The sequence below is a fragment of the Giraffa tippelskirchi genome, chromosome 11 (assembly GCF_054371585.1).
Source record: "Giraffa tippelskirchi isolate mGirTip1 chromosome 11, T2T-mGirTip1v1.2.pri, whole genome shotgun sequence".
Lineage (NCBI taxonomy): Eukaryota > Metazoa > Chordata > Mammalia > Artiodactyla > Giraffidae > Giraffa > Giraffa tippelskirchi.
In genome coordinates this window covers 76,523,056-76,542,866 of record NC_137285.1, presented here as the reverse complement: position 1 = coordinate 76,542,866, position 19,811 = coordinate 76,523,056, and the positions used below count along the sequence as shown (strand labels likewise).

The following is a 19,811-nucleotide window of genomic DNA, read 5'->3' as shown; positions in this document are numbered from 1 at the left end:
GGGGTGGAAGGGCGCTGTCATTGCTTCTACCTTCGAGACAGATTGAGGAATAGTCTGGACCATCGACTCCTTTCCTCTCTTTGGTTCCGTGTCTCTCTCTGGCTGTGTCCCTCTCTTTTCCTTTCTCAATTCCGTCTGTGTCTTCCTCTTTCTCTCTCGTGTGTGGATGGATGGATGGATGCTAGGGATGCACATGTATATGATTAGATGAGGGTTATGTTTTAGGGATAGGTTAGAGGGAGAGAAAGGCTTTAGGTCAGAGTTGGTCATGGGGGAAGGGTCAAGGGTGGTGGTGGTGTTTCTTGGAATCTGAGTGCTGTGCATTCTTCGTCTCTTTCCATATGAACCCCTTCTCAGATACACCACTTGCAAGGAGTCTCTCGTGTTCCGTTTCCTATCTTTTGCATTTGTGAATGCTTAGCCTCTCTGTTGTGAATAGGTTCCATTGGATGGAAACCCAGTGGTGTACTTCGTTTACCTCTTTCCCTTACTTGAAGAGACCCATTTCGACCTCCGCCCAGCAAATGGCAAGGAGACTCTGATGTTAAGGAGCCTTTGACCTACGCTTCTTTCTAGCTATCTCATGACATCAGTCTTTAGGGTGAGGTTTTTCCCCGATATTGAGGTGGTATGAGATCAAACCCAATAGCGTTCTTCAGATGTAGCTGTCTGGTTTTCCCATGGACATTGATTGAAGAGGCTTTCTTGTTCCCATTTGGATATTCTCACCGTCTGTGTCAGAGATGAGTTGACCATGGATGCTGGGGTTTGTTTCTGGACCCTCAACTTTATTCCATCGATCTGGATCTGTGTGTGTTGTTGTATTCCCAATAGCATACTGTCCTGCTGCTGCTGCTGCGGCTAAGTCACTTCAGTCGTGTCTGACTCTGCAAGACCCCGTGGCCTGTAGCCTACCAGGCTCCTCCGTCCAGGACATTTTCCAGGCAAGAGTACTGGAGTGGGTCGCCATTGCCTTCTCCGATACTCTCCTGAGGATCCTAGTTTGGTCGTCTAATTTCCTTTCACACAACCTTGGATGTCCGTATCGGGGCTTTTTCGTCGGATTGTATTGACAATGTAGGCTCTTTTCTGTTTCCGTACCCCTTTTGCAATTCTTTGTTCGGTGCGAAAATGCATTGGCATTTTGGGAGGAATAGCATGGAAGCTGTGGATTGCCATGTGGGGCTGTGACATGATTTTCCCAGTAGGAATTCTTTCAAGCCCTGAGCACAGCTTCTCTTTCCAGTGATTGGTGTGGGCTTGATCTTCCTCCTTCCATCTCTCGCCGTTTTGTGAGAACAGGTCCATCCTTCCCTTCTGGGGTAGATGGACTCGTGGGTATCACTTCAGTGAATGGCATTGTCAGTGGGGGTGATAATTCCCTTCTCATTGGAAGACTTTGCTGTGAGTATTAGAAATGCAAGTGACTTCTCTTCCCCTTCCTCCCTGTCCATGTCTCAGAGCCACCGGGAAACAGAGGCCTCATCCACGGTCACACAGGCCTGAGGGGGTGCAACTAGACTGTTGTTTCTTCAGGCCCTCAGTGCTGGACATCATCCGGGATACTCTGTGTGTGTCTTCCTCCGTCTGGTGTCCCTTCAGACCTTTCCCTAGTTTTCACAGGCTTGTTGTGTTGGCGTTCTTTGTCTGTTTGGAGACACATCCTTGATAAGCTTTGTGTTTCCACTCATTCGTCTCGCGATGTATGACCTGTCTTTTGCTTTTGTAATGAGGTCTTTCCCACAGTAGATATCTTTGATTTTGCAAAGTCCACTGTATTCTCTGGGTTTTTTTTGTGGACTGCCTTTTAGTTTTGTGTGTGAAGACTCAAAGCACGTGTCCGGTTTCTGCTCATTGTTCTTCTAGATTTGTGACAAGTTTTCATGGAAAGTTTGTCTAGGGATAACTGGAAGTGAACTCGGTGTAAGGTGTCAAGTCTCCATCTCCATTCATGTCATCCCCTGCAGTTTCCAATTCCCTGTTCCTGAGTGGTTTTGGAGATCTTGTGGGAAGGTTGGTTGCATTGGAGTTTGCCTTTCCACCTTGATTCGATTCACACTGTTCTGCCCTCAGGGACACTGTCAAGGGGGAGTGAGGAGCAGCCTGCACTTCCAGCAGTGACCACACGGTGGGGCGAGTGCTGCTCTCCCCTCTGGGAGCCCCAGGCCACAGGCATCCCAGTGAGGAGCCAGCTCTGTGCTCAGCTGAAAGGAGTTAGTCTCTCAGGAGCCTCGGAGCCCTTGCCTTTGGATCACCCAGGGTGGGCATTTACTGGGACAGAAAAAATTGCCCTGAATTCCATGGACGGAAGAGCCTGGCTGTGTAGAGTTGGTGAGTTGCCGTGAATCAGACACAACTGAGGACACAAAAATTCAATAGATTGAAACACATTTTGGGGGTGGGGGGGAGTGAAAGTGGGTGATGTGGGTTTTTTTGTCTTATATAATAGCCAAGGGAAATCTAGTTTAAACCTAAATTCACATAGATGGGAAAGGTATAGCTCTCCGTCACCCTATTTAAAAAAAAAAAAAAAACTACTAAACTTTTCTGAAAGTTTATTTAGTAGCTTCCTTGAGCAGTTTATTGTGGAGCATTTTTTTTTTCTGTGACATTGGCCTCATTAAAAATTATGGTTTGCCTTTAGTGGATAATTTTGTTCATTGGTTTCTTAGAGAACCTTGGTAATCTTTGAGTTTCCTGGGGAGTATGGTCACATGACCTGGCCCTGGCCAATCGGTGCGTTCCACCTCCCTGGCCACTGTGATTGGCTCCGGGCTGGGGCAGTGCCCAATCGGGGCCCAGGGCCGGGCCTCACGTTGGAAGCCAGGGGAAGACGAGCTCTCGTCCTGCTGGGGTAGGGGAAGGGGTGGGGCCGGGGGAGGTCAGGCTCCAGCAGTGGGAGGGGCTTGAGGTCCGCCTGCGGCAGTTGGTGACGTTCCTGCTCCCCTCAGGGCAGAGCCGCCGGCCTGAGAATGAGGGCGCTGCTGAGCCCAGGGGCTGGGATGGCCCGTTGCTGCTGTGGTCCCAGAGCTCCACCCGAGACCTGAGGGAAGCCGTCTGCCCGTGAGTCCTCTCCCGCTTGTCTGTCAGCTTGTTTGAAGCATGCTGGGTTTTCTGCCCAGCTGGCTAAGGGGAGTCCCTGGAAATGCAAGGGTGTGGGTTTTGGCAGACTTCAGGGAAGACATGCCAGATGAGCCTGGGAGACTCCAGCTTAAGCTGGATTCAGGAGATATCTCTTCGGGCCAGCTAGTAATTGTAGGATAAGCCTAATGAGTCTTCACAGGATGAAGAGAGTAACGTGCCAAGGTAGCAATTGATGTCCTCATTCGAGAGGATGAAGCTGGTGCTCAGAGAAGGGGGGAACTTGGCCACAGCAAGGAGGTGTGCACCCAGACAGAACCCCCCAGATCCGGCCATTGGAGCTCAGGGAGGCCACTGGTGTGGCTTGTCCCTGTGGCAGGGCCCGAGGCAGGCAGCCCACCCTGATTCCTGCGGGGGCCTGACTTGGGAAGTGCCATCTGGTAGCTTTGAGACTCACCAAACCAAATTGCACTGGAGAGAGGAGGGACACCTTCCTTCATCCACCCCCCACCCCCGCCGGATTCCCACATACCCTGACCCCTTTCTCTCGATTTCGGAGCCATTTCCAGAGTCCCGCTCATATGACCTCATTTGAAGTGCACTGTGGACGGGCTGCCATCTGCAGCTGCTACCACAGCAGCCAAGGGCTTTAGCTCCCGACTACCTCCCTTCCTTTGGAACTTGGGGGCCCTCTACTCCCCACTTGCACACCACAGACCTTTGCTGAGGATTGTGGGGACCCTCACTCAGTTTGCAGCACGTTGTAGCCATCCCTGTCCTCCCTTGAAACTCAGCTTGTGAGCTCCTTTGGAGCAGCGTGGCCCACCTGGCTGCAACGGAAGAGACACAGCTGACAGTGAAACAACAGCTTAGATCTGAGAGCCGGAAAGCTCTGTCAAAAGGGACCTCCCTCTTCACACCGTAGAGGCTGTAGGAGCCGCCAGGCTTTCGGAACCAGTGCTGGGGCCAAAATGACTCCACAGCTGTTTTCCTTCCTGGGGAGGGTTCTGGCTCGAGTGGGAATGGCTCAAGTCTCCTAAGGTTCTGAAAGCCCACTGTGTGCAGATTCACGGTACACAGAGAGGAAAAGGTGGAGTCCTAGCCTGGAGGTGGTCACAGCTCACGGATGAGCCAGGCAGGCAGGCAGGCAGGGCATGAGAACACCTGAGCTGCCTTCATGAGTGAATGGTGTGGGGGCAGAGGAAGAGAAGCCGGTCTGCTCCCTCGTGTGGTGCCCAGGGCAGGTTGTCCCCAGAGGAAACCCTTACGATGGTGAGGACTATCACTGCTGTTTCCCAAGGGGTTCCGTCGGTGCGTGTCTTCCCCGGAGCGGTCAGGCCGTCTCTCAAGTACACTGGCCATGGGCATTGCCTCTCCTTGGAACTTCCCATGTGTTTCTCTTTTTTATGGAACAGTGATTTTCTAGAGTGGTTCTGGGCCACAAGGATGTTGGGTCATTTTCTAGCCTTCTGTCATGAAGAACGCTTTCCTGGGCATGGGGGTGGTTTGTTGTTCCAGCTCCCTTTCTTGGCTTCTTTTGGGAGCTGGTGCAACAAGAGGAGCTCAGCCTCTGCCTTCTGGCTGAGATGTCACCCTTCAAACAGCAATGCCTGCCTGGAGATAATGATGGCAGTTGCCAAAAGGGCTTCGTTTGGCACATGGTATCTTGAAAGGACGTACACCGTCCTTTCAGCTATCAAAGGCTAGTTCAAATGACATAAAAATGAGAACTCTCCAATGGAGTCTTACAGTAGGTGGAGAGTCCGAAAAACACTCCTTCAGTCATTTCGCTGAGAGTCATTGATTGGGGACACCAAGAATATAGGAAGGAATGCAGAAAGAAAAGATGAAATTGTGTTCAGGATCGGGGGGAGGGATGAACAGGGCGTGCTTGCCTTGAATCCAGGCTTTGTTGGGGGGTGGGGCATAAAGATGGAACGGGTCTGAAACTACAAAGTGGTGATGGTAACACAGTATCACCAGAGTTACACAACAGTGTTCCCAGATTGCAACAATGATGAAACAGTTTACTAATCCCAACTTAACCAACAAAAATCCAGGAAACCATACAAAAAATAAAACATCACCAGAAAGGTGGAAACAAACCACATGCAAAGCAGTTCAGGGGAAAGGAACTCCATGTCCCCTGGGGGCAGACCGAGTTGCCGGCATCCACGGTGAGCAGACAGGGATGGAGGCTGCAGAGCCGACCGCTCCCCTGGACGTGGTGTTTCCGGTAAGGGCTCTGGGTCTCTGTCCAGAGCGGGGGCTCTTTCTCCCTGCAGGGCTGGGTGAGTCATCGTGGGCGTCTGGGTGTTGCGCGGGAGCCAGGGCAGGCTCTCCCTGCCGAGGCGGTGACTCTTCCTCTGCCTCGGGTTCTCTTGCTAAAGCCCGAGCAGGTAGAGGTGCACGTGGAGGTGGAGGTTCTCGCTGAGGGGGTGGGACATCAGTGCCTGGGGCTGGGGGTCCTGCAGGCACGGAGATCCGATCTGCCCGGTGTGCTGGCCAGTACCCAGCTGGCCTGGTGTCTCTGCGAGGGCAAGTCTCGCTTCTCCATCTGCCCTCGGTGGATCCCTGGGTCCTGCACCTGGAGCCACCACCTGTGTGGGGACAGGTCTGGGAAGTGGAGCCTGGTTCCAGTTGGAGGCCAGTGCTAGAGCTGGGGGAGAAGCAAAGTTTGCCCACAGGCCAGCCTTGGCATGTGCGTACCCCGGGACAGAAACCTTCCAAGAGGTTCCCAAAGAATACCCAGCGTCAGATGTCTTTTGGGACTGAAGTGTGCAAGATGGGGGGCGGGGGGTGTGAGGCCAGCGCTTGCTGCAGGCCCAGCAGCAGCTTTCGAGGACTCGTCCCTGTGTAGCTCAGCACCCCTCCCCACACACTCCCGTGCACCAGCCCCAGCGTCCTCACCTCTGTGCTGTGGCGTGCTGGGCTCCAGGTCCTCCTGGTGCCTCAGAGGCCGGGGTTCTCTGGACTCTGGGTCGGAGCCGGGTGTGCTGAGCTCCGTGGAAGCCTCAGACTGGGCCGCCGGCTGTATCCTGGGCGGTGTCTCGGCAGCAGGCCTTCCCCACCTCCGCGTCTCCCCCGGTGGGGCTGATGCCTCCGTGGGCACGCTGACCTGGAGCCTGCACTGGGCCTCACGGGCGGGCGGGTGGTGCTCCGACCCCTCCCTCTGGGAGCTGGATGGGGTGTCCCCGTCCTCGGCCTCATCACGTGGGAAGCTCTGCAACGACAGTGACCGTCAGCCAGCCATGCTGGGAGTTTTCCGAGCTGGGCCTGGCCAGTGGAGCCGCTGCTTCTGCCTGCTCGAACTTCTCTTCCCAGAAGGGTCAGAGACGTGTGTCTGCTCAGATCCCCACCCGGGAGGAAAGAGACCCATCTGAGGGTGTGAGGTCAGCCTGGCCGGTCGGCGCTGCCCACACTCTCCCCATCCCGCCCAGCCTGCTCTCCCCTGGGGTGTGGGCACAACTTGTCCACAGGCTTCTGACCCCACATCCGCCTGGGCTTCCTTGAGGGAGACACAGCCCGAGAAACCCGCATCCCCACACACAGGCAAAGGACCCGGTGTTTCCGGGTGGCATGGGAGAGGTGGCCTGGCCCGGCCTGGGGCTCCCCGTGTTACCTTTCTGTTTCTCCGGGCAAAGGGCCAGAGGCCTCTCGGGGGTGTCCTGAGCCAACGTCGACAGGGTGCCCACGCACACTGCCTGTGAGCTCTCCTGAGGCCCCGGCCTCTGGGCAGGGGCAAACAGCAGAACATCTTGGCAGCAAGTGATCTGGCTGGGGGCTCCTCTCCGCTCTGGAGGCCTGGATACCCGGATTGCGGGTTCTGTTGGGTTCTGTTGCCGGCAGGTGACATCATTTCCTGGGGTTCGTGCTGAGGTCCCTTCCTCAAAACTTCCCAAGGGAATCTCTGGGTTTCTGACTGCTCGACCACCCCCCTTAGGCCATGTGCAGGCACAATGACACCCACACGGCCCAGCCCACAGCCCTGGGGAGGCCTGGGTTCAGCCAGGGCCTGAGCTCCGAGGACCATGCTGCTCTCAGACCAGGCTCCTTCTTCTCATAAGTGGTGTGGCCCTGGACAAGCATATGCCCCTCAGGGTTGCCCCAGTCTCTCCATCTGCAGAGTGGGGGTCATTCTCCCATCTGCTTCCTAGGTCTGTCGGCCTACGAGCAGCTCCATGCCTTTCCACCTGGGGCCGATATCACGTGGAGCTCGTGCGCTGAGACTTCAGAAAGAAAGATTCCATCCAGGGCTGACACAGCACAGAATGGGGCAGAACGAGGCCTGGATGCGCCGTGGAACCCAGGAAAAGGCACTCCCCCTCCTGACTGTTTTGAGACCCCGCATCCAAGTTGGAGGACCGAAAGGAAGACTCGAAGGTCTCCCTCTCTTATAGAAAAGAGTAGCCAACTTTCTGGTCCTCTGTTTCCATTGAGATTCTGTTCAAGGGTCCCAGCTCGGCTTCTGCGGGTGGCTGAGCTTCTAATGGCTCCCTGCGTTCTTGTCTTTTCCTCTCCAAACCTTCCGTCCTTTTCCCCCTTCTGGGGTGGAAGGGCGCTGTCATTGCTTCTACCTTCGAGACAGATTGAGGAAAAGTCTGGACCATCGACTCCTTTCCTCTCTTTGGTTCCGTGTCTCTCTCTGGCTGTGTCCCTCTCTTTTCCTTTCTCAATTCCGTCTGTGTCTTCCTCTTTCTCTCTCGTGTGTGGATGGATGGATGGATGCTAGGGATGCACATGTATATGATTAGATGAGGGTTATGTTTTAGGGATAGGTTAGAGGGAGAGAAAGGCTTTAGGTCAGAGTTGGTCATGGGGGAAGGGTCAAGGGTGGTGGTGGTGTTTCTTGGAATCTGAGTGCTGTGCATTCTTCGTCTCTTTCCATATGAACCCCTTCTCAGATACACCACTTGCAAGGAGTCTCTCGTGTTCCGTTTCCTATCTTTTGCATTTGTGAATGCTTAGCTTCTCCGTTGTGAAGAGGTTCCATTGGATGGAAACCCAGTGGTGTACTTCGTTTACCTCTTTCCCTTACTTGAAGAGACCCATTTCGACCTCCGCCCAGCAAATGGCAAGGAGACTCTGATGTTAAGGAGCCTTTGACCTACGCTTCTTTCTAGCTATCTCATGACATCAGTCTTTAGGGTGAGGTTTTTCCCCGATATTGAGGTGGTATGAGATCAAAACCAATAGCGTTCTTCAGATGTAGCTGTCTGGTTTTCCCATGGACATTGATTGAAGAGGCTTTCTTGTTCCCATTTGGATATTCTCCCCGTCTGTGTCAGAGATGAGTTGACCATGGATGCTGGGGTTTGTTTCTGGACCCTCAACTTTATTCCATCGATCTGGATCTGTGTGTGTTGTTGTATTCCCAATAGCATACTGTCCTGCTGCTGCTGCTGCGGCTAAGTCACTTCAGTCGTGTCTGACTCTGCATGACCCCGTGGCCTGCAGCCTACCAGGCTCCTCCGTCCAGGACATTTTCCAGGCAAGAGTACTGGAGTGGGTCGCCATTGCCTCCTCCGATACTCTCCTGAGGATCCTAGTTTGGTCGTCTAATTTCCTTTCACACAACCTTGGATGTCCGTATCGGGGCTTTTTCGTCGGATTGTATTGACAATGTAGGCTCTTTTCTGTTTCCGTACCCCTTTTGCAATTCTTTGTTCGGTGCGAAAATGCATTGGCATTTTGGGAGGAATAGCATGGAAGCTGTGGATTGCCATGTGGGGCTGTGACATGATTTTCCCAGTAGGAATTCTTTCAAGCCCTGAGCACAGCTTCTCTTTCCAGTGATTGGTGTGGGCTTGATCTTCCTCCTTCCATCTCTCGCCGTTTTGTGAGAACAGGTCCATCCTTCCCTTCTGGGGTAGATGGACTCGTGGGTATCACTTCAGTGAATGGCATTGTCAGTGGGGGTGATAATTCCCTTCTCATTGGAAGACTTTGCTGTGAGTATTAGAAATGCAAGTGACTTCTCTTCCCCTTCCTCCCTGTCCATGTCTCAGAGCCACCGGGAAACAGAGGCCTCATCCACGGTCACACAGGCCTGAGGGGGTGCAACTAGACTGTTGTTTCTTCAGGCCCTCAGTGCTGGACATCATCCGGGATACTCTGTGTGTGTCTTCCTCCGTCTGGTGTCCCTTCAGACCTTTCCCTAGTTTTCACAGGCTTGTTGTGTTGGCGTTCTTTGTCTGTTTGGAGACACATCCTTGATAAGCTTTGTGTTTCCACTCATTCGTCTCGCGATGTATGACCTGTCTTTTGCTTTTGTAATGAGGTCTTTCCCACAGTAGATATCTTTGATTTTGCAAAGTCCACTGTATTCTCTGGGTTTTTTTTGTGGACTGCCTTTTAGTTTTGTGTGTGAAGACTCAAAGCACGTGTCCGGTTTCTGCTCATTGTTCTTCTAGATTTGTGACAAGTTTTCATGGAAAGTTTGTCTAGGGATAACTGGAAGTGAACTCGGTGTAAGGTGTCAAGTCTCCATCTCCATTCATGTCATCCCCTGCAGTTTCCAATTCCCTGTTCCTGAGTGGTTTTGGAGATCTTGTGGGAAGGTTGGTTGCATTGGAGTTTGCCTTTCCACCTTGATTCGATTCACACTGTTCTGCCCTCAGGGACACTGTCAAGGGGGAGTGAGGAGCAGCCTGCACTTCCAGCAGTGACCACACGGTGGGGCGAGTGCTGCTCTCCCCTCTGGGAGCCCCAGGCCACAGGCATCCCAGTGAGGAGCCAGCTCTGTGCTCAGCTGAAAGGAGTTAGTCTCTCAGGAGCCTCGGAGCCCTTGCCTTTGGATCACCCAGGGTGGGCATTTACTGGGACAGAAAAAATTGCCCTGAATTCCATGGACGGAAGAGCCTGGCTGTGTAGAGTTGGTGAGTTGCCGTGAATCAGACACAACTGAGGACACAAAAATTCAATAGATTAAAACACATTTTGGGGGTGGGGGGGAGTGAAAGTGGGTGATGTGGGTTTTTTTGTCTTATATAATAGCCAAGGGAAATCTAGTTTAAACCTAAATTCACATAGATGGGAAAGGTATAGCTCTCCGTCACCCTATTTAAAAAAAAAAAAAAAACTACTAAACTTTTCTGAAAGTTTATTTAGTAGCTTCCTTGAGCAGTTTATTGTGGAGCATTTTTTTTTTCTGTGACATTGGCCTCATTAAAAATTATGGTTTGCCTTTAGTGGATAATTTTGTTCATTGGTTTCTTAGAGAACCTTGGTAATCTTTGAGTTTCCTGGGGAGTATGGTCACATGACCTGGCCCTGGCCAATCGGTGCGTTCCACCTCCCTGGCCACTGTGATTGGCTCCGGGCTGGGGCAGTGCCCAATCGGGGCCCAGGGCCGGGCCTCACGTTGGAAGCCAGGGGAAGACGAGCTCTCGTCCTGCTGGGGTAGGGGAAGGGGTGGGGCCGGGGGAGGTCAGGCTCCAGCAGTGGGAGGGGCTTGAGGTCCGCCTGCGGCAGTTGGTGACGTTCCTGCTCCCCTCAGGGCAGAGCCGCCGGCCTGAGAATGAGGGCGCTGCTGAGCCCAGGGGCTGGGATGGCCCGTTGCTGCTGTGGTCCCAGAGCTCCACCCGAGACCTGAGGGAAGCCGTCTGCCCGTGAGTCCTCTCCCGCTTGTCTGTCAGCTTGTTTGAAGCATGCTGGGTTTTCTGCCCAGCTGGCTAAGGGGAGTCCCTGGAAATGCAAGGGTGTGGGTTTTGGCAGACTTCAGGGAAGACATGCCAGATGAGCCTGGGAGACTCCAGCTTAAGCTGGATTCAGGAGATATCTCTTCGGGCCAGCTAGTAATTGTAGGATAAGCCTAATGAGTCTTCACAGGATGAAGAGAGTAACGTGCCAAGGTAGCAATTGATGTCCTCATTCGAGAGGATGAAGCTGGTGCTCAGAGAAGGGGGGAACTTGGCCACAGCAAGGAGGTGTGCACCCAGACAGAACCCCCCAGATCCGGCCATTGGAGCTCAGGGAGGCCACTGGTGTGGCTTGTCCCTGTGGCAGGGCCCGAGGCAGGCAGCCCACCCTGATTCCTGCGGGGGCCTGACTTGGGAAGTGCCATCTGGTAGCTTTGAGACTCACCAAACCAAATTGCACTGGAGAGAGGAGGGACACCTTCCTTCATCCACCCCCCACCCCCGCCGGATTCCCACATACCCTGACCCCTTTCTCTCGATTTCGGAGCCATTTCCAGAGTCCCGCTCATATGACCTCATTTGAAGTGCACTGTGGACGGGCTGCCATCTGCAGCTGCTACCACAGCAGCCAAGGGCTTTAGCTCCCGACTACCTCCCTTCCTTTGGAACTTGGGGGCCCTCTACTCCCCACTTGCACACCACAGACCTTTGCTGAGGATTGTGGGGACCCTCACTCAGTTTGCAGCACGTTGTAGCCATCCCTGTCCTCCCTTGAAACTCAGCTTGTGAGCTCCTTTGGAGCAGCGTGGCCCACCTGGCTGCAACGGAAGAGACACAGCTGACAGTGAAACAACAGCTTAGATCTGAGAGCCGGAAAGCTCTGTCAAAAGGGACCTCCCTCTTCACACCGTAGAGGCTGTAGGAGCCGCCAGGCTTTCGGAACCAGTGCTGGGGCCAAAATGACTCCACAGCTGTTTTCCTTCCTGGGGAGGGTTCTGGCTCGAGTGGGAATGGCTCAAGTCTCCTAAGGTTCTGAAAGCCCACTGTGTGCAGATTCACGGTACACAGAGAGGAAAAGGTGGAGTCCTAGCCTGGAGGTGGTCACAGCTCACGGATGAGCCAGGCAGGCAGGCAGGCAGGGCATGAGAACACCTGAGCTGCCTTCATGAGTGAATGGTGTGGGGGCAGAGGAAGAGAAGCCGGTCTGCTCCCTCGTGTGGTGCCCAGGGCAGGTTGTCCCCAGAGGAAACCCTTACGACGGTGAGGACTATCACTGCTGTTTCCCAAGGGGTTCCGTCGGTGCGTGTCTTCCCCGGAGCGGTCAGGCCGTCTCTCAAGTACACTGGCCATGGGCATTGCCTCTCCTTGGAACTTCCCATGTGTTTCTCTTTTTTATGGAACAGTGATTTTCTAGAGTGGTTCTGGGCCACAAGGATGTTGGGTCATTTTCTAGCCTTCTGTCATGAAGAACGCTTTCCTGGGCATGGGGGTGGTTTGTTGTTCCAGCTCCCTTTCTTGGCTTCTTTTGGGAGCTGGTGCAACAAGAGGAGCTCAGCCTCTGCCTTCTGGCTGAGATGTCACCCTTCAAACAGCAATGCCTGCCTGGAGATAATGATGGCAGTTGCCAAAAGGGCTTCGTTTGGCACATGGTATCTTGAAAGGACGTACACCGTCCTTTCAGCTATCAAAGGCTAGTTCAAATGACATAAAAATGAGAACTCTCCAATGGAGTCTTACAGTAGGTGGAGAGTCCGAAAAACACTCCTTCAGTCATTTCGCTGAGAGTCATTGATTGGGGACACCAAGAATATAGGAAGGAATGCAGAAAGAAAAGATGAAATTGTGTTCAGGATCGGGGGGAGGGATGAACAGGGCGTGCTTGCCTTGAATCCAGGCTTTGTTGGGGGGTGGGGCATAAAGATGGAACGGGTCTGAAACTACAAAGTGGTGATGGTAACACAGTATCACCAGAGTTACACAACAGTGTTCCCAGATTGCAACAATGATGAAACAGTTTACTAATCCCAACTTAACCAACAAAAATCCAGGAAACCATACAAAAAATAAAACATCACCAGAAAGGTGGAAACAAACCACATGCAAAGCAGTTCAGGGGAAAGGAACTCCATGTCCCCTGGGGGCAGACCGAGTTGCCGGCATCCACGGTGAGCAGACAGGGATGGAGGCTGCAGAGCCGACCGCTCCCCTGGACGTGGTGTTTCCGGTAAGGGCTCTGGGTCTCTGTCCAGAGCGGGGGCTCTTTCTCCCTGCAGGGCTGGGTGAGTCATCGTGGGCGTCTGGGTGTTGCGCGGGAGCCAGGGCAGGCTCTCCCTGCCGAGGCGGTGACTCTTCCTCTGCCTCGGGTTCTCTTGCTAAAGCCCGAGCAGGTAGAGGTGCACGTGGAGGTGGAGGTTCTCGCTGAGGGGGTGGGACATCAGTGCCTGGGGCTGGGGGTCCTGCAGGCACGGAGATCCGATCTGCCCGGTGTGCTGGCCAGTACCCAGCTGGCCTGGTGTCTCTGCGAGGGCAAGTCTCGCTTCTCCATCTGCCCTCGGTGGATCCCTGGGTCCTGCACCTGGAGCCACCACCTGTGTGGGGACAGGTCTGGGAAGTGGAGCCTGGTTCCAGTTGGAGGCCAGTGCTAGAGCTGGGGGAGAAGCAAAGTTTGCCCACAGGCCAGCCTTGGCATGTGCGTACCCCGGGACAGAAACCTTCCAAGAGGTTCCCAAAGAATACCCAGCGTCAGATGTCTTTTGGGACTGAAGTGTGCAAGATGGGGGGCGGGGGGTGTGAGGCCAGCGCTTGCTGCAGGCCCAGCAGCAGCTTTCGAGGACTCGTCCCTGTGTAGCTCAGCACCCCTCCCCACACACTCCCGTGCACCAGCCCCAGCGTCCTCACCTCTGTGCTGTGGCGTGCTGGGCTCCAGGTCCTCCTGGTGCCTCAGAGGCCGGGGTTCTCTGGACTCTGGGTCGGAGCCGGGTGTGCTGAGCTCCGTGGAAGCCTCAGACTGGGCCGCCGGCTGTATCCTGGGCGGTGTCTCGGCAGCAGGCCTTCCCCACCTCCGCGTCTCCCCCGGTGGGGCTGATGCCTCCGTGGGCACGCTGACCTGGAGCCTGCACTGGGCCTCACGGGCGGGCGGGTGGTGCTCCGACCCCTCCCTCTGGGAGCTGGATGGGGTGTCCCCGTCCTCGGCCTCATCACGTGGGAAGCTCTGCAACGACAGTGACCGTCAGCCAGCCATGCTGGGAGTTTTCCGAGCTGGGCCTGGCCAGTGGAGCCGCTGCTTCTGCCTGCTCGAACTTCTCTTCCCAGAAGGGTCAGAGACGTGTGTCTGCTCAGATCCCCACCCGGGAGGAAAGAGACCCATCTGAGGGTGTGAGGTCAGCCTGGCCGGTCGGCGCTGCCCACACTCTCCCCATCCCGCCCAGCCTGCTCTCCCCTGGGGTGTGGGCACAACTTGTCCACAGGCTTCTGACCCCACATCCGCCTGGGCTTCCTTGAGGGAGACACAGCCCGAGAAACCCGCATCCCCACACACAGGCAAAGGACCCGGTGTTTCCGGGTGGCATGGGAGAGGTGGCCTGGCCCGGCCTGGGGCTCCCCGTGTTACCTTTCTGTTTCTCCGGGCAAAGGGCCAGAGGCCTCTCGGGGGTGTCCTGAGCCAACGTCGACAGGGTGCCCACGCACACTGCCTGTGAGCTCTCCTGAGGCCCCGGCCTCTGGGCAGGGGCAAACAGCAGAACATCTTGGCAGCAAGTGATCTGGCTGGGGGCTCCTCTCCGCTCTGGAGGCCTGGATACCCGGATTGCGGGTTCTGTTGGGTTCTGTTGCCGGCAGGTGACATCATTTCCTGGGGTTCGTGCTGAGGTCCCTTCCTCAAAACTTCCCAAGGGAATCTCTGGGTTTCTGACTGCTCGACCACCCCCCTTAGGCCATGTGCAGGCACAATGACACCCACACGGCCCAGCCCACAGCCCTGGGGAGGCCTGGGTTCAGCCAGGGCCTGAGCTCCGAGGACCATGCTGCTCTCAGACCAGGCTCCTTCTTCTCATAAGTGGTGTGGCCCTGGACAAGCATATGCCCCTCAGGGTTGCCCCAGTCTCTCCATCTGCAGAGTGGGGGTCATTCTCCCATCTGCTTCCTAGGTCTGTCGGCCTACGAGCAGCTCCATGCCTTTCCACCTGGGGCCGATATCACGTGGAGCTCGTGCGCTGAGACTTCAGAAAGAAAGATTCCATCCAGGGCTGACACAGCACAGAATGGGGCAGAACGAGGCCTGGATGCGCCGTGGAACCCAGGAAAAGGCACTCCCCCTCCTGACTGTTTTGAGACCCCGCATCCAAGTTGGAGGACTGAAAGGAAGACTCGAAGGTCTCCCTCTCTTATAGAAAAGAGTAGCCAACTTTCTGGTCCTCTGTTTCCATTGAGATTCTGTTCAAGGGTCCCAGCTCGGCTTCTGCGGGTGGCTGAGCTTCTAATGGCTCCCTGCGTTCTTGTCTTTTCCTCTCCAAACCTTCCGTCCTTTTCCCCCTTCTGGGGTGGAAGGGCGCTGTCATTGCTTCTACCTTCGAGACAGATTGAGGAAAAGTCTGGACCATCGACTCCTTTCCTCTCTTTGGTTCCGTGTCTCTCTCTGGCTGTGTCCCTCTCTTTTCCTTTCTCAATTCCGTCTGTGTCTTCCTCTTTCTCTCTCGTGTGTGGATGGATGGATGGATGCTAGGGATGCACATGTATATGATTAGATGAGGGTTATGTTTTAGGGATAGGTTAGAGGGAGAGAAAGGCTTTAGGTCAGAGTTGGTCATGGGGGAAGGGTCAAGGGTGGTGGTGGTGTTTCTTGGAATCTGAGTGCTGTGCATTCTTCGTCTCTTTCCATATGAACCCCTTCTCAGATACACCACTTGCAAGGAGTCTCTCGTGTTCCGTTTCCTATCTTTTGCATTTGTGAATGCTTAGCTTCTCCGTTGTGAAGAGGTTCCATTGGATGGAAACCCAGTGGTGTACTTCGTTTACCTCTTTCCCTTACTTGAAGAGACCCATTTCGACCTCCGCCCAGCAAATGGCAAGGAGACTCTGATGTTAAGGAGCCTTTGACCTACGCTTCTTTCTAGCTATCTCATGACATCAGTCTTTAGGGTGAGGTTTTTCCCCGATATTGAGGTGGTATGAGATCAAAACCAATAGCGTTCTTCAGATGTAGCTGTCTGGTTTTCCCATGGACATTGATTGAAGAGGCTTTCTTGTTCCCATTTGGATATTCTCCCCGTCTGTGTCAGAGATGAGTTGACCATGGATGCTGGGGTTTGTTTCTGGACCCTCAACTTTATTCCATCGATCTGGATCTGTGTGTGTTGTTGTATTCCCAATAGCATACTGTCCTGCTGCTGCTGCTGCGGCTAAGTCACTTCAGTCGTGTCTGACTCTGCATGACCCCGTGGCCTGCAGCCTACCAGGCTCCTCCGTCCAGGACATTTTCCAGGCAAGAGTACTGGAGTGGGTCGCCATTGCCTCCTCCGATACTCTCCTGAGGATCCTAGTTTGGTCGTCTAATTTCCTTTCACACAACCTTGGATGTCCGTATCGGGGCTTTTTCGTCGGATTGTATTGACAATGTAGGCTCTTTTCTGTTTCCGTACCCCTTTTGCAATTCTTTGTTCGGTGCGAAAATGCATTGGCATTTTGGGAGGAATAGCATGGAAGCTGTGGATTGCCATGTGGGGCTGTGACATGATTTTCCCAGTAGGAATTCTTTCAAGCCCTGAGCACAGCTTCTCTTTCCAGTGATTGGTGTGGGCTTGATCTTCCTCCTTCCATCTCTCGCCGTTTTGTGAGAACAGGTCCATCCTTCCCTTCTGGGGTAGATGGACTCGTGGGTATCACTTCAGTGAATGGCATTGTCAGTGGGGGTGATAATTCCCTTCTCATTGGAAGACTTTGCTGTGAGTATTAGAAATGCAAGTGACTTCTCTTCCCCTTCCTCCCTGTCCATGTCTCAGAGCCACCGGGAAACAGAGGCCTCATCCACGGTCACACAGGCCTGAGGGGGTGCAACTAGACTGTTGTTTCTTCAGGCCCTCAGTGCTGGACATCATCCGGGATACTCTGTGTGTGTCTTCCTCCGTCTGGTGTCCCTTCAGACCTTTCCCTAGTTTTCACAGGCTTGTTGTGTTGGCGTTCTTTGTCTGTTTGGAGACACATCCTTGATAAGCTTTGTGTTTCCACTCATTCGTCTCGCGATGTATGACCTGTCTTTTGCTTTTGTAATGAGGTCTTTCCCACAGTAGATATCTTTGATTTTGCAAAGTCCACTGTATTCTCTGGGTTTTTTTTGTGGACTGCCTTTTAGTTTTGTGTGTGAAGACTCAAAGCACGTGTCCGGTTTCTGCTCATTGTTCTTCTAGATTTGTGACAAGTTTTCATGGAAAGTTTGTCTAGGGATAACTGGAAGTGAACTCGGTGTAAGGTGTCAAGTCTCCATCTCCATTCATGTCATCCCCTGCAGTTTCCAATTCCCTGTTCCTGAGTGGTTTTGGAGATCTTGTGGGAAGGTTGGTTGCATTGGAGTTTGCCTTTCCACCTTGATTCGATTCACACTGTTCTGCCCTCAGGGACACTGTCAAGGGGGAGTGAGGAGCAGCCTGCACTTCCAGCAGTGACCACACGGTGGGGCGAGTGCTGCTCTCCCCTCTGGGAGCCCCAGGCCACAGGCATCCCAGTGAGGAGCCAGCTCTGTGCTCAGCTGAAAGGAGTTAGTCTCTCAGGAGCCTCGGAGCCCTTGCCTTTGGATCACCCAGGGTGGGCATTTACTGGGACAGAAAAAATTGCCCTGAATTCCATGGACGGAAGAGCCTGGCTGTGTAGAGTTGGTGAGTTGCCGTGAATCAGACACAACTGAGGACACAAAAATTCAATAGATTAAAACACATTTTGGGGGTGGGGGGGAGTGAAAGTGGGTGATGTGGGTTTTTTTGTCTTATATAATAGCCAAGGGAAATCTAGTTTAAACCTAAATTCACATAGATGGGAAAGGTATAGCTCTCCGTCACCCTATTTAAAAAAAAAAAAAAACTACTAAACTTTTCTGAAAGTTTATTTAGTAGCTTCCTTGAGCAGTTTATTGTGGAGCATTTTTTTTTTCTGTGACATTGGCCTCATTAAAAATTATGGTTTGCCTTTAGTGGATAATTTTGTTCATTGGTTTCTTAGAGAACCTTGGTAATCTTTGAGTTTCCTGGGGAGTATGGTCACATGACCTGGCCCTGGCCAATCGGTGCGTTCCACCTCCCTGGCCACTGTGATTGGCTCCGGGCTGGGGCAGTGCCCAATCGGGGCCCAGGGCCGGGCCTCACGTTGGAAGCCAGGGGAAGACGAGCTCTCGTCCTGCTGGGGTAGGGGAAGGGGTGGGGCCGGGGGAGGTCAGGCTCCAGCAGTGGGAGGGGCTTGAGGTCCGCCTGCGGCAGTTGGTGACGTTCCTGCTCCCCTCAGGGCAGAGCCGCCGGCCTGAGAATGAGGGCGCTGCTGAGCCCAGGGGCTGGGATGGCCCGTTGCTGCTGTGGTCCCAGAGCTCCACCCGAGACCTGAGGGAAGCCGTCTGCCCGTGAGTCCTCTCCCGCTTGTCTGTCAGCTTGTTTGAAGCATGCTGGGTTTTCTGCCCAGCTGGCTAAGGGGAGTCCCTGGAAATGCAAGGGTGTGGGTTTTGGCAGACTTCAGGGAAGACATGCCAGATGAGCCTGGGAGACTCCAGCTTAAGCTGGATTCAGGAGATATCTCTTCGGGCCAGCTAGTAATTGTAGGATAAGCCTAATGAGTCTTCACAGGATGAAGAGAGTAACGTGCCAAGGTAGCAATTGATGTCCTCATTCGAGAGGATGAAGCTGGTGCTCAGAGAAGGGGGGAACTTGGCCACAGCAAGGAGGTGTGCACCCAGACAGAACCCCCCAGATCCGGCCATTGGAGCTCAGGGAGGCCACTGGTGTGGCTTGTCCCTGTGGCAGGGCCCGAGGCAGGCAGCCCACCCTGATTCCTGCGGGGGCCTGACTTGGGAAGTGCCATCTGGTAGCTTTGAGACTCACCAAACCAAATTGCACTGGAGAGAGGAGGGACACCTTCCTTCATCCACCCCCCACCCCCGCCGGATTCCCACATACCCTGACCCCTTTCTCTCGATTTCGGAGCCATTTCCAGAGTCCCGCTCATATGACCTCATTTGAAGTGCACTGTGGACGGGCTGCCATCTGCAGCTGCTACCACAGCAGCCAAGGGCTTTAGCTCCCGACTACCTCCCTTCCTTTGGAACTTGGGGGCCCTCTACTCCCCGCTTGCACACCACAGACCTTTGCTGAGGATTGTGGGGACCCTCACTCAGTTTGCAGCACGTTGTAGCCATCCCTGTCCTCCCTTGAAACTCAGCTTGTGAGCTCCTTTGGAGCAGCGTGGCCCACCTGGCTGCAACGGAAGAGACACAGCTGACAGTGAAACAACAGCTTAGATCTGAGAGCCGGAAAGCTCTGTCAAAAGGGACCTCCCTCTTCACACCGTAGAGGCTGTAGGAGCCGCCAGGCTTTCGGAACCAGTGCTGGGGCCAAAATGACTCCACAGCTGTTTTCCTTCCTGGGGAGGGTTCTGGCTCGAGCGGGAATGGCTCAAGTCTGCTAAGGTTCTGAAAGCCCACTGTGTGCAGATTCACGGTACACAGAGAGGAAAAGGTGGAGTCCTAGCCTGGAGGTGGTCACAGCTCACGGATGAGCCAGGCAGGCAGGCAGGCAGGGCATGAGAACACCTGAGCTGCCTTCATGAGTGAATGGTGTGGGGGCAGAGGAAGAGAAGCCGGTCTGCTCCCTCGTGTGGTGCCCAGGGCAGGTTGTCCCCAGAGGAAACCCTTACGACGGTGAGGACTATCACTGCTGTTTCCCAAGGGGTTCCGTCGGTGCGTGTCTTCCCCGGAGCGGTCAGGCCGTCTCTCAAGTACACTGGCCATGGGCATTGCCTCTCCTTGGAACTTCCCATGTGTTTCTCTTTTTTATGGAACAGTGATTTTCTAGAGTGGTTCTGGGCCACAAGGATGTTGGGTCATTTTCTAGCCTTCTGTCA

General features: G+C 54.1%; 3 protein-coding genes across 5 annotated transcripts in view; 1 reads left to right on the top strand and 2 right to left on the bottom strand.

The window, feature by feature from the left end:
- Positions 1–19,811, top strand: part of LOC145527547 (uncharacterized) — an 86,211-nt gene that overhangs the window by 20,032 nt on the left and 46,368 nt on the right. The window contains exons 6-10 of one of the 3 annotated variants that reach the window (XR_014069765.1): positions 2,074–2,331; positions 2,952–3,063; positions 7,239–7,464; positions 9,702–9,959; positions 10,580–12,790. The gene's annotated coding sequence lies outside the window, so the exon portion shown is untranslated. Of the gene's footprint in view, positions 1–2,073; positions 2,332–2,951; positions 5,163–7,238; positions 7,465–9,701; positions 9,960–10,579; positions 18,319–19,811 lie in introns of those variants that run through there. The other 2 variants (XR_014069766.1, XM_081545647.1) reach the window with 2 other exon arrangements.
- Positions 5,088–7,046, bottom strand: LOC145527596 (uncharacterized). Its single transcript, XM_081545715.1, has 3 exons — positions 6,704–7,046; positions 5,992–6,304; positions 5,088–5,740 (listed from the first exon to the last, which is right to left on the bottom strand). The coding sequence occupies exons 1-3, from the start codon at positions 6,938–6,940 to the stop codon at positions 5,466–5,468; spliced, it is 825 nt and encodes a 274-aa protein (XP_081401841.1). The 5' UTR covers positions 6,941–7,046; the 3' UTR covers positions 5,088–5,465.
- On the bottom strand, positions 12,716–14,685 carry LOC145527595 (uncharacterized). Its single transcript, XM_081545714.1, has 3 exons — positions 14,332–14,685; positions 13,620–13,932; positions 12,716–13,368 (listed from the first exon to the last, which is right to left on the bottom strand). Exons 1-3 carry the CDS (start codon positions 14,566–14,568, stop codon positions 13,094–13,096), a joined length of 825 nt encoding a protein of 274 aa, XP_081401840.1. The 5' UTR covers positions 14,569–14,685; the 3' UTR covers positions 12,716–13,093.

Bases quoted from the DNA above. Each gene is read 5' to 3' on its own strand.
- LOC145527596 (XM_081545715.1), bottom strand. From the start codon at position 6,940: ATGATGTCACCTGCCGGCAACAGAACCCAACAGAACCCGCAATCCGGG. The intron at 6,305-6,703 runs GTAACACGGGGA...CTGTCGTTGCAG, and splicing joins TTGCCCGGAGAAACAGAAAG to AGCTTCCCACGTGATGAGGC. The intron at 5,741-5,991 runs GTGAGGACGCTG...CTTCTCCCCCAG, and splicing joins CAGCACGCCACAGCACAGAG to CTCTAGCACTGGCCTCCAAC.
- LOC145527595 (XM_081545714.1), bottom strand. From the start codon at position 14,568: ATGATGTCACCTGCCGGCAACAGAACCCAACAGAACCCGCAATCCGGG. The intron at 13,933-14,331 runs GTAACACGGGGA...CTGTCGTTGCAG, and splicing joins TTGCCCGGAGAAACAGAAAG to AGCTTCCCACGTGATGAGGC. The intron at 13,369-13,619 runs GTGAGGACGCTG...CTTCTCCCCCAG, and splicing joins CAGCACGCCACAGCACAGAG to CTCTAGCACTGGCCTCCAAC.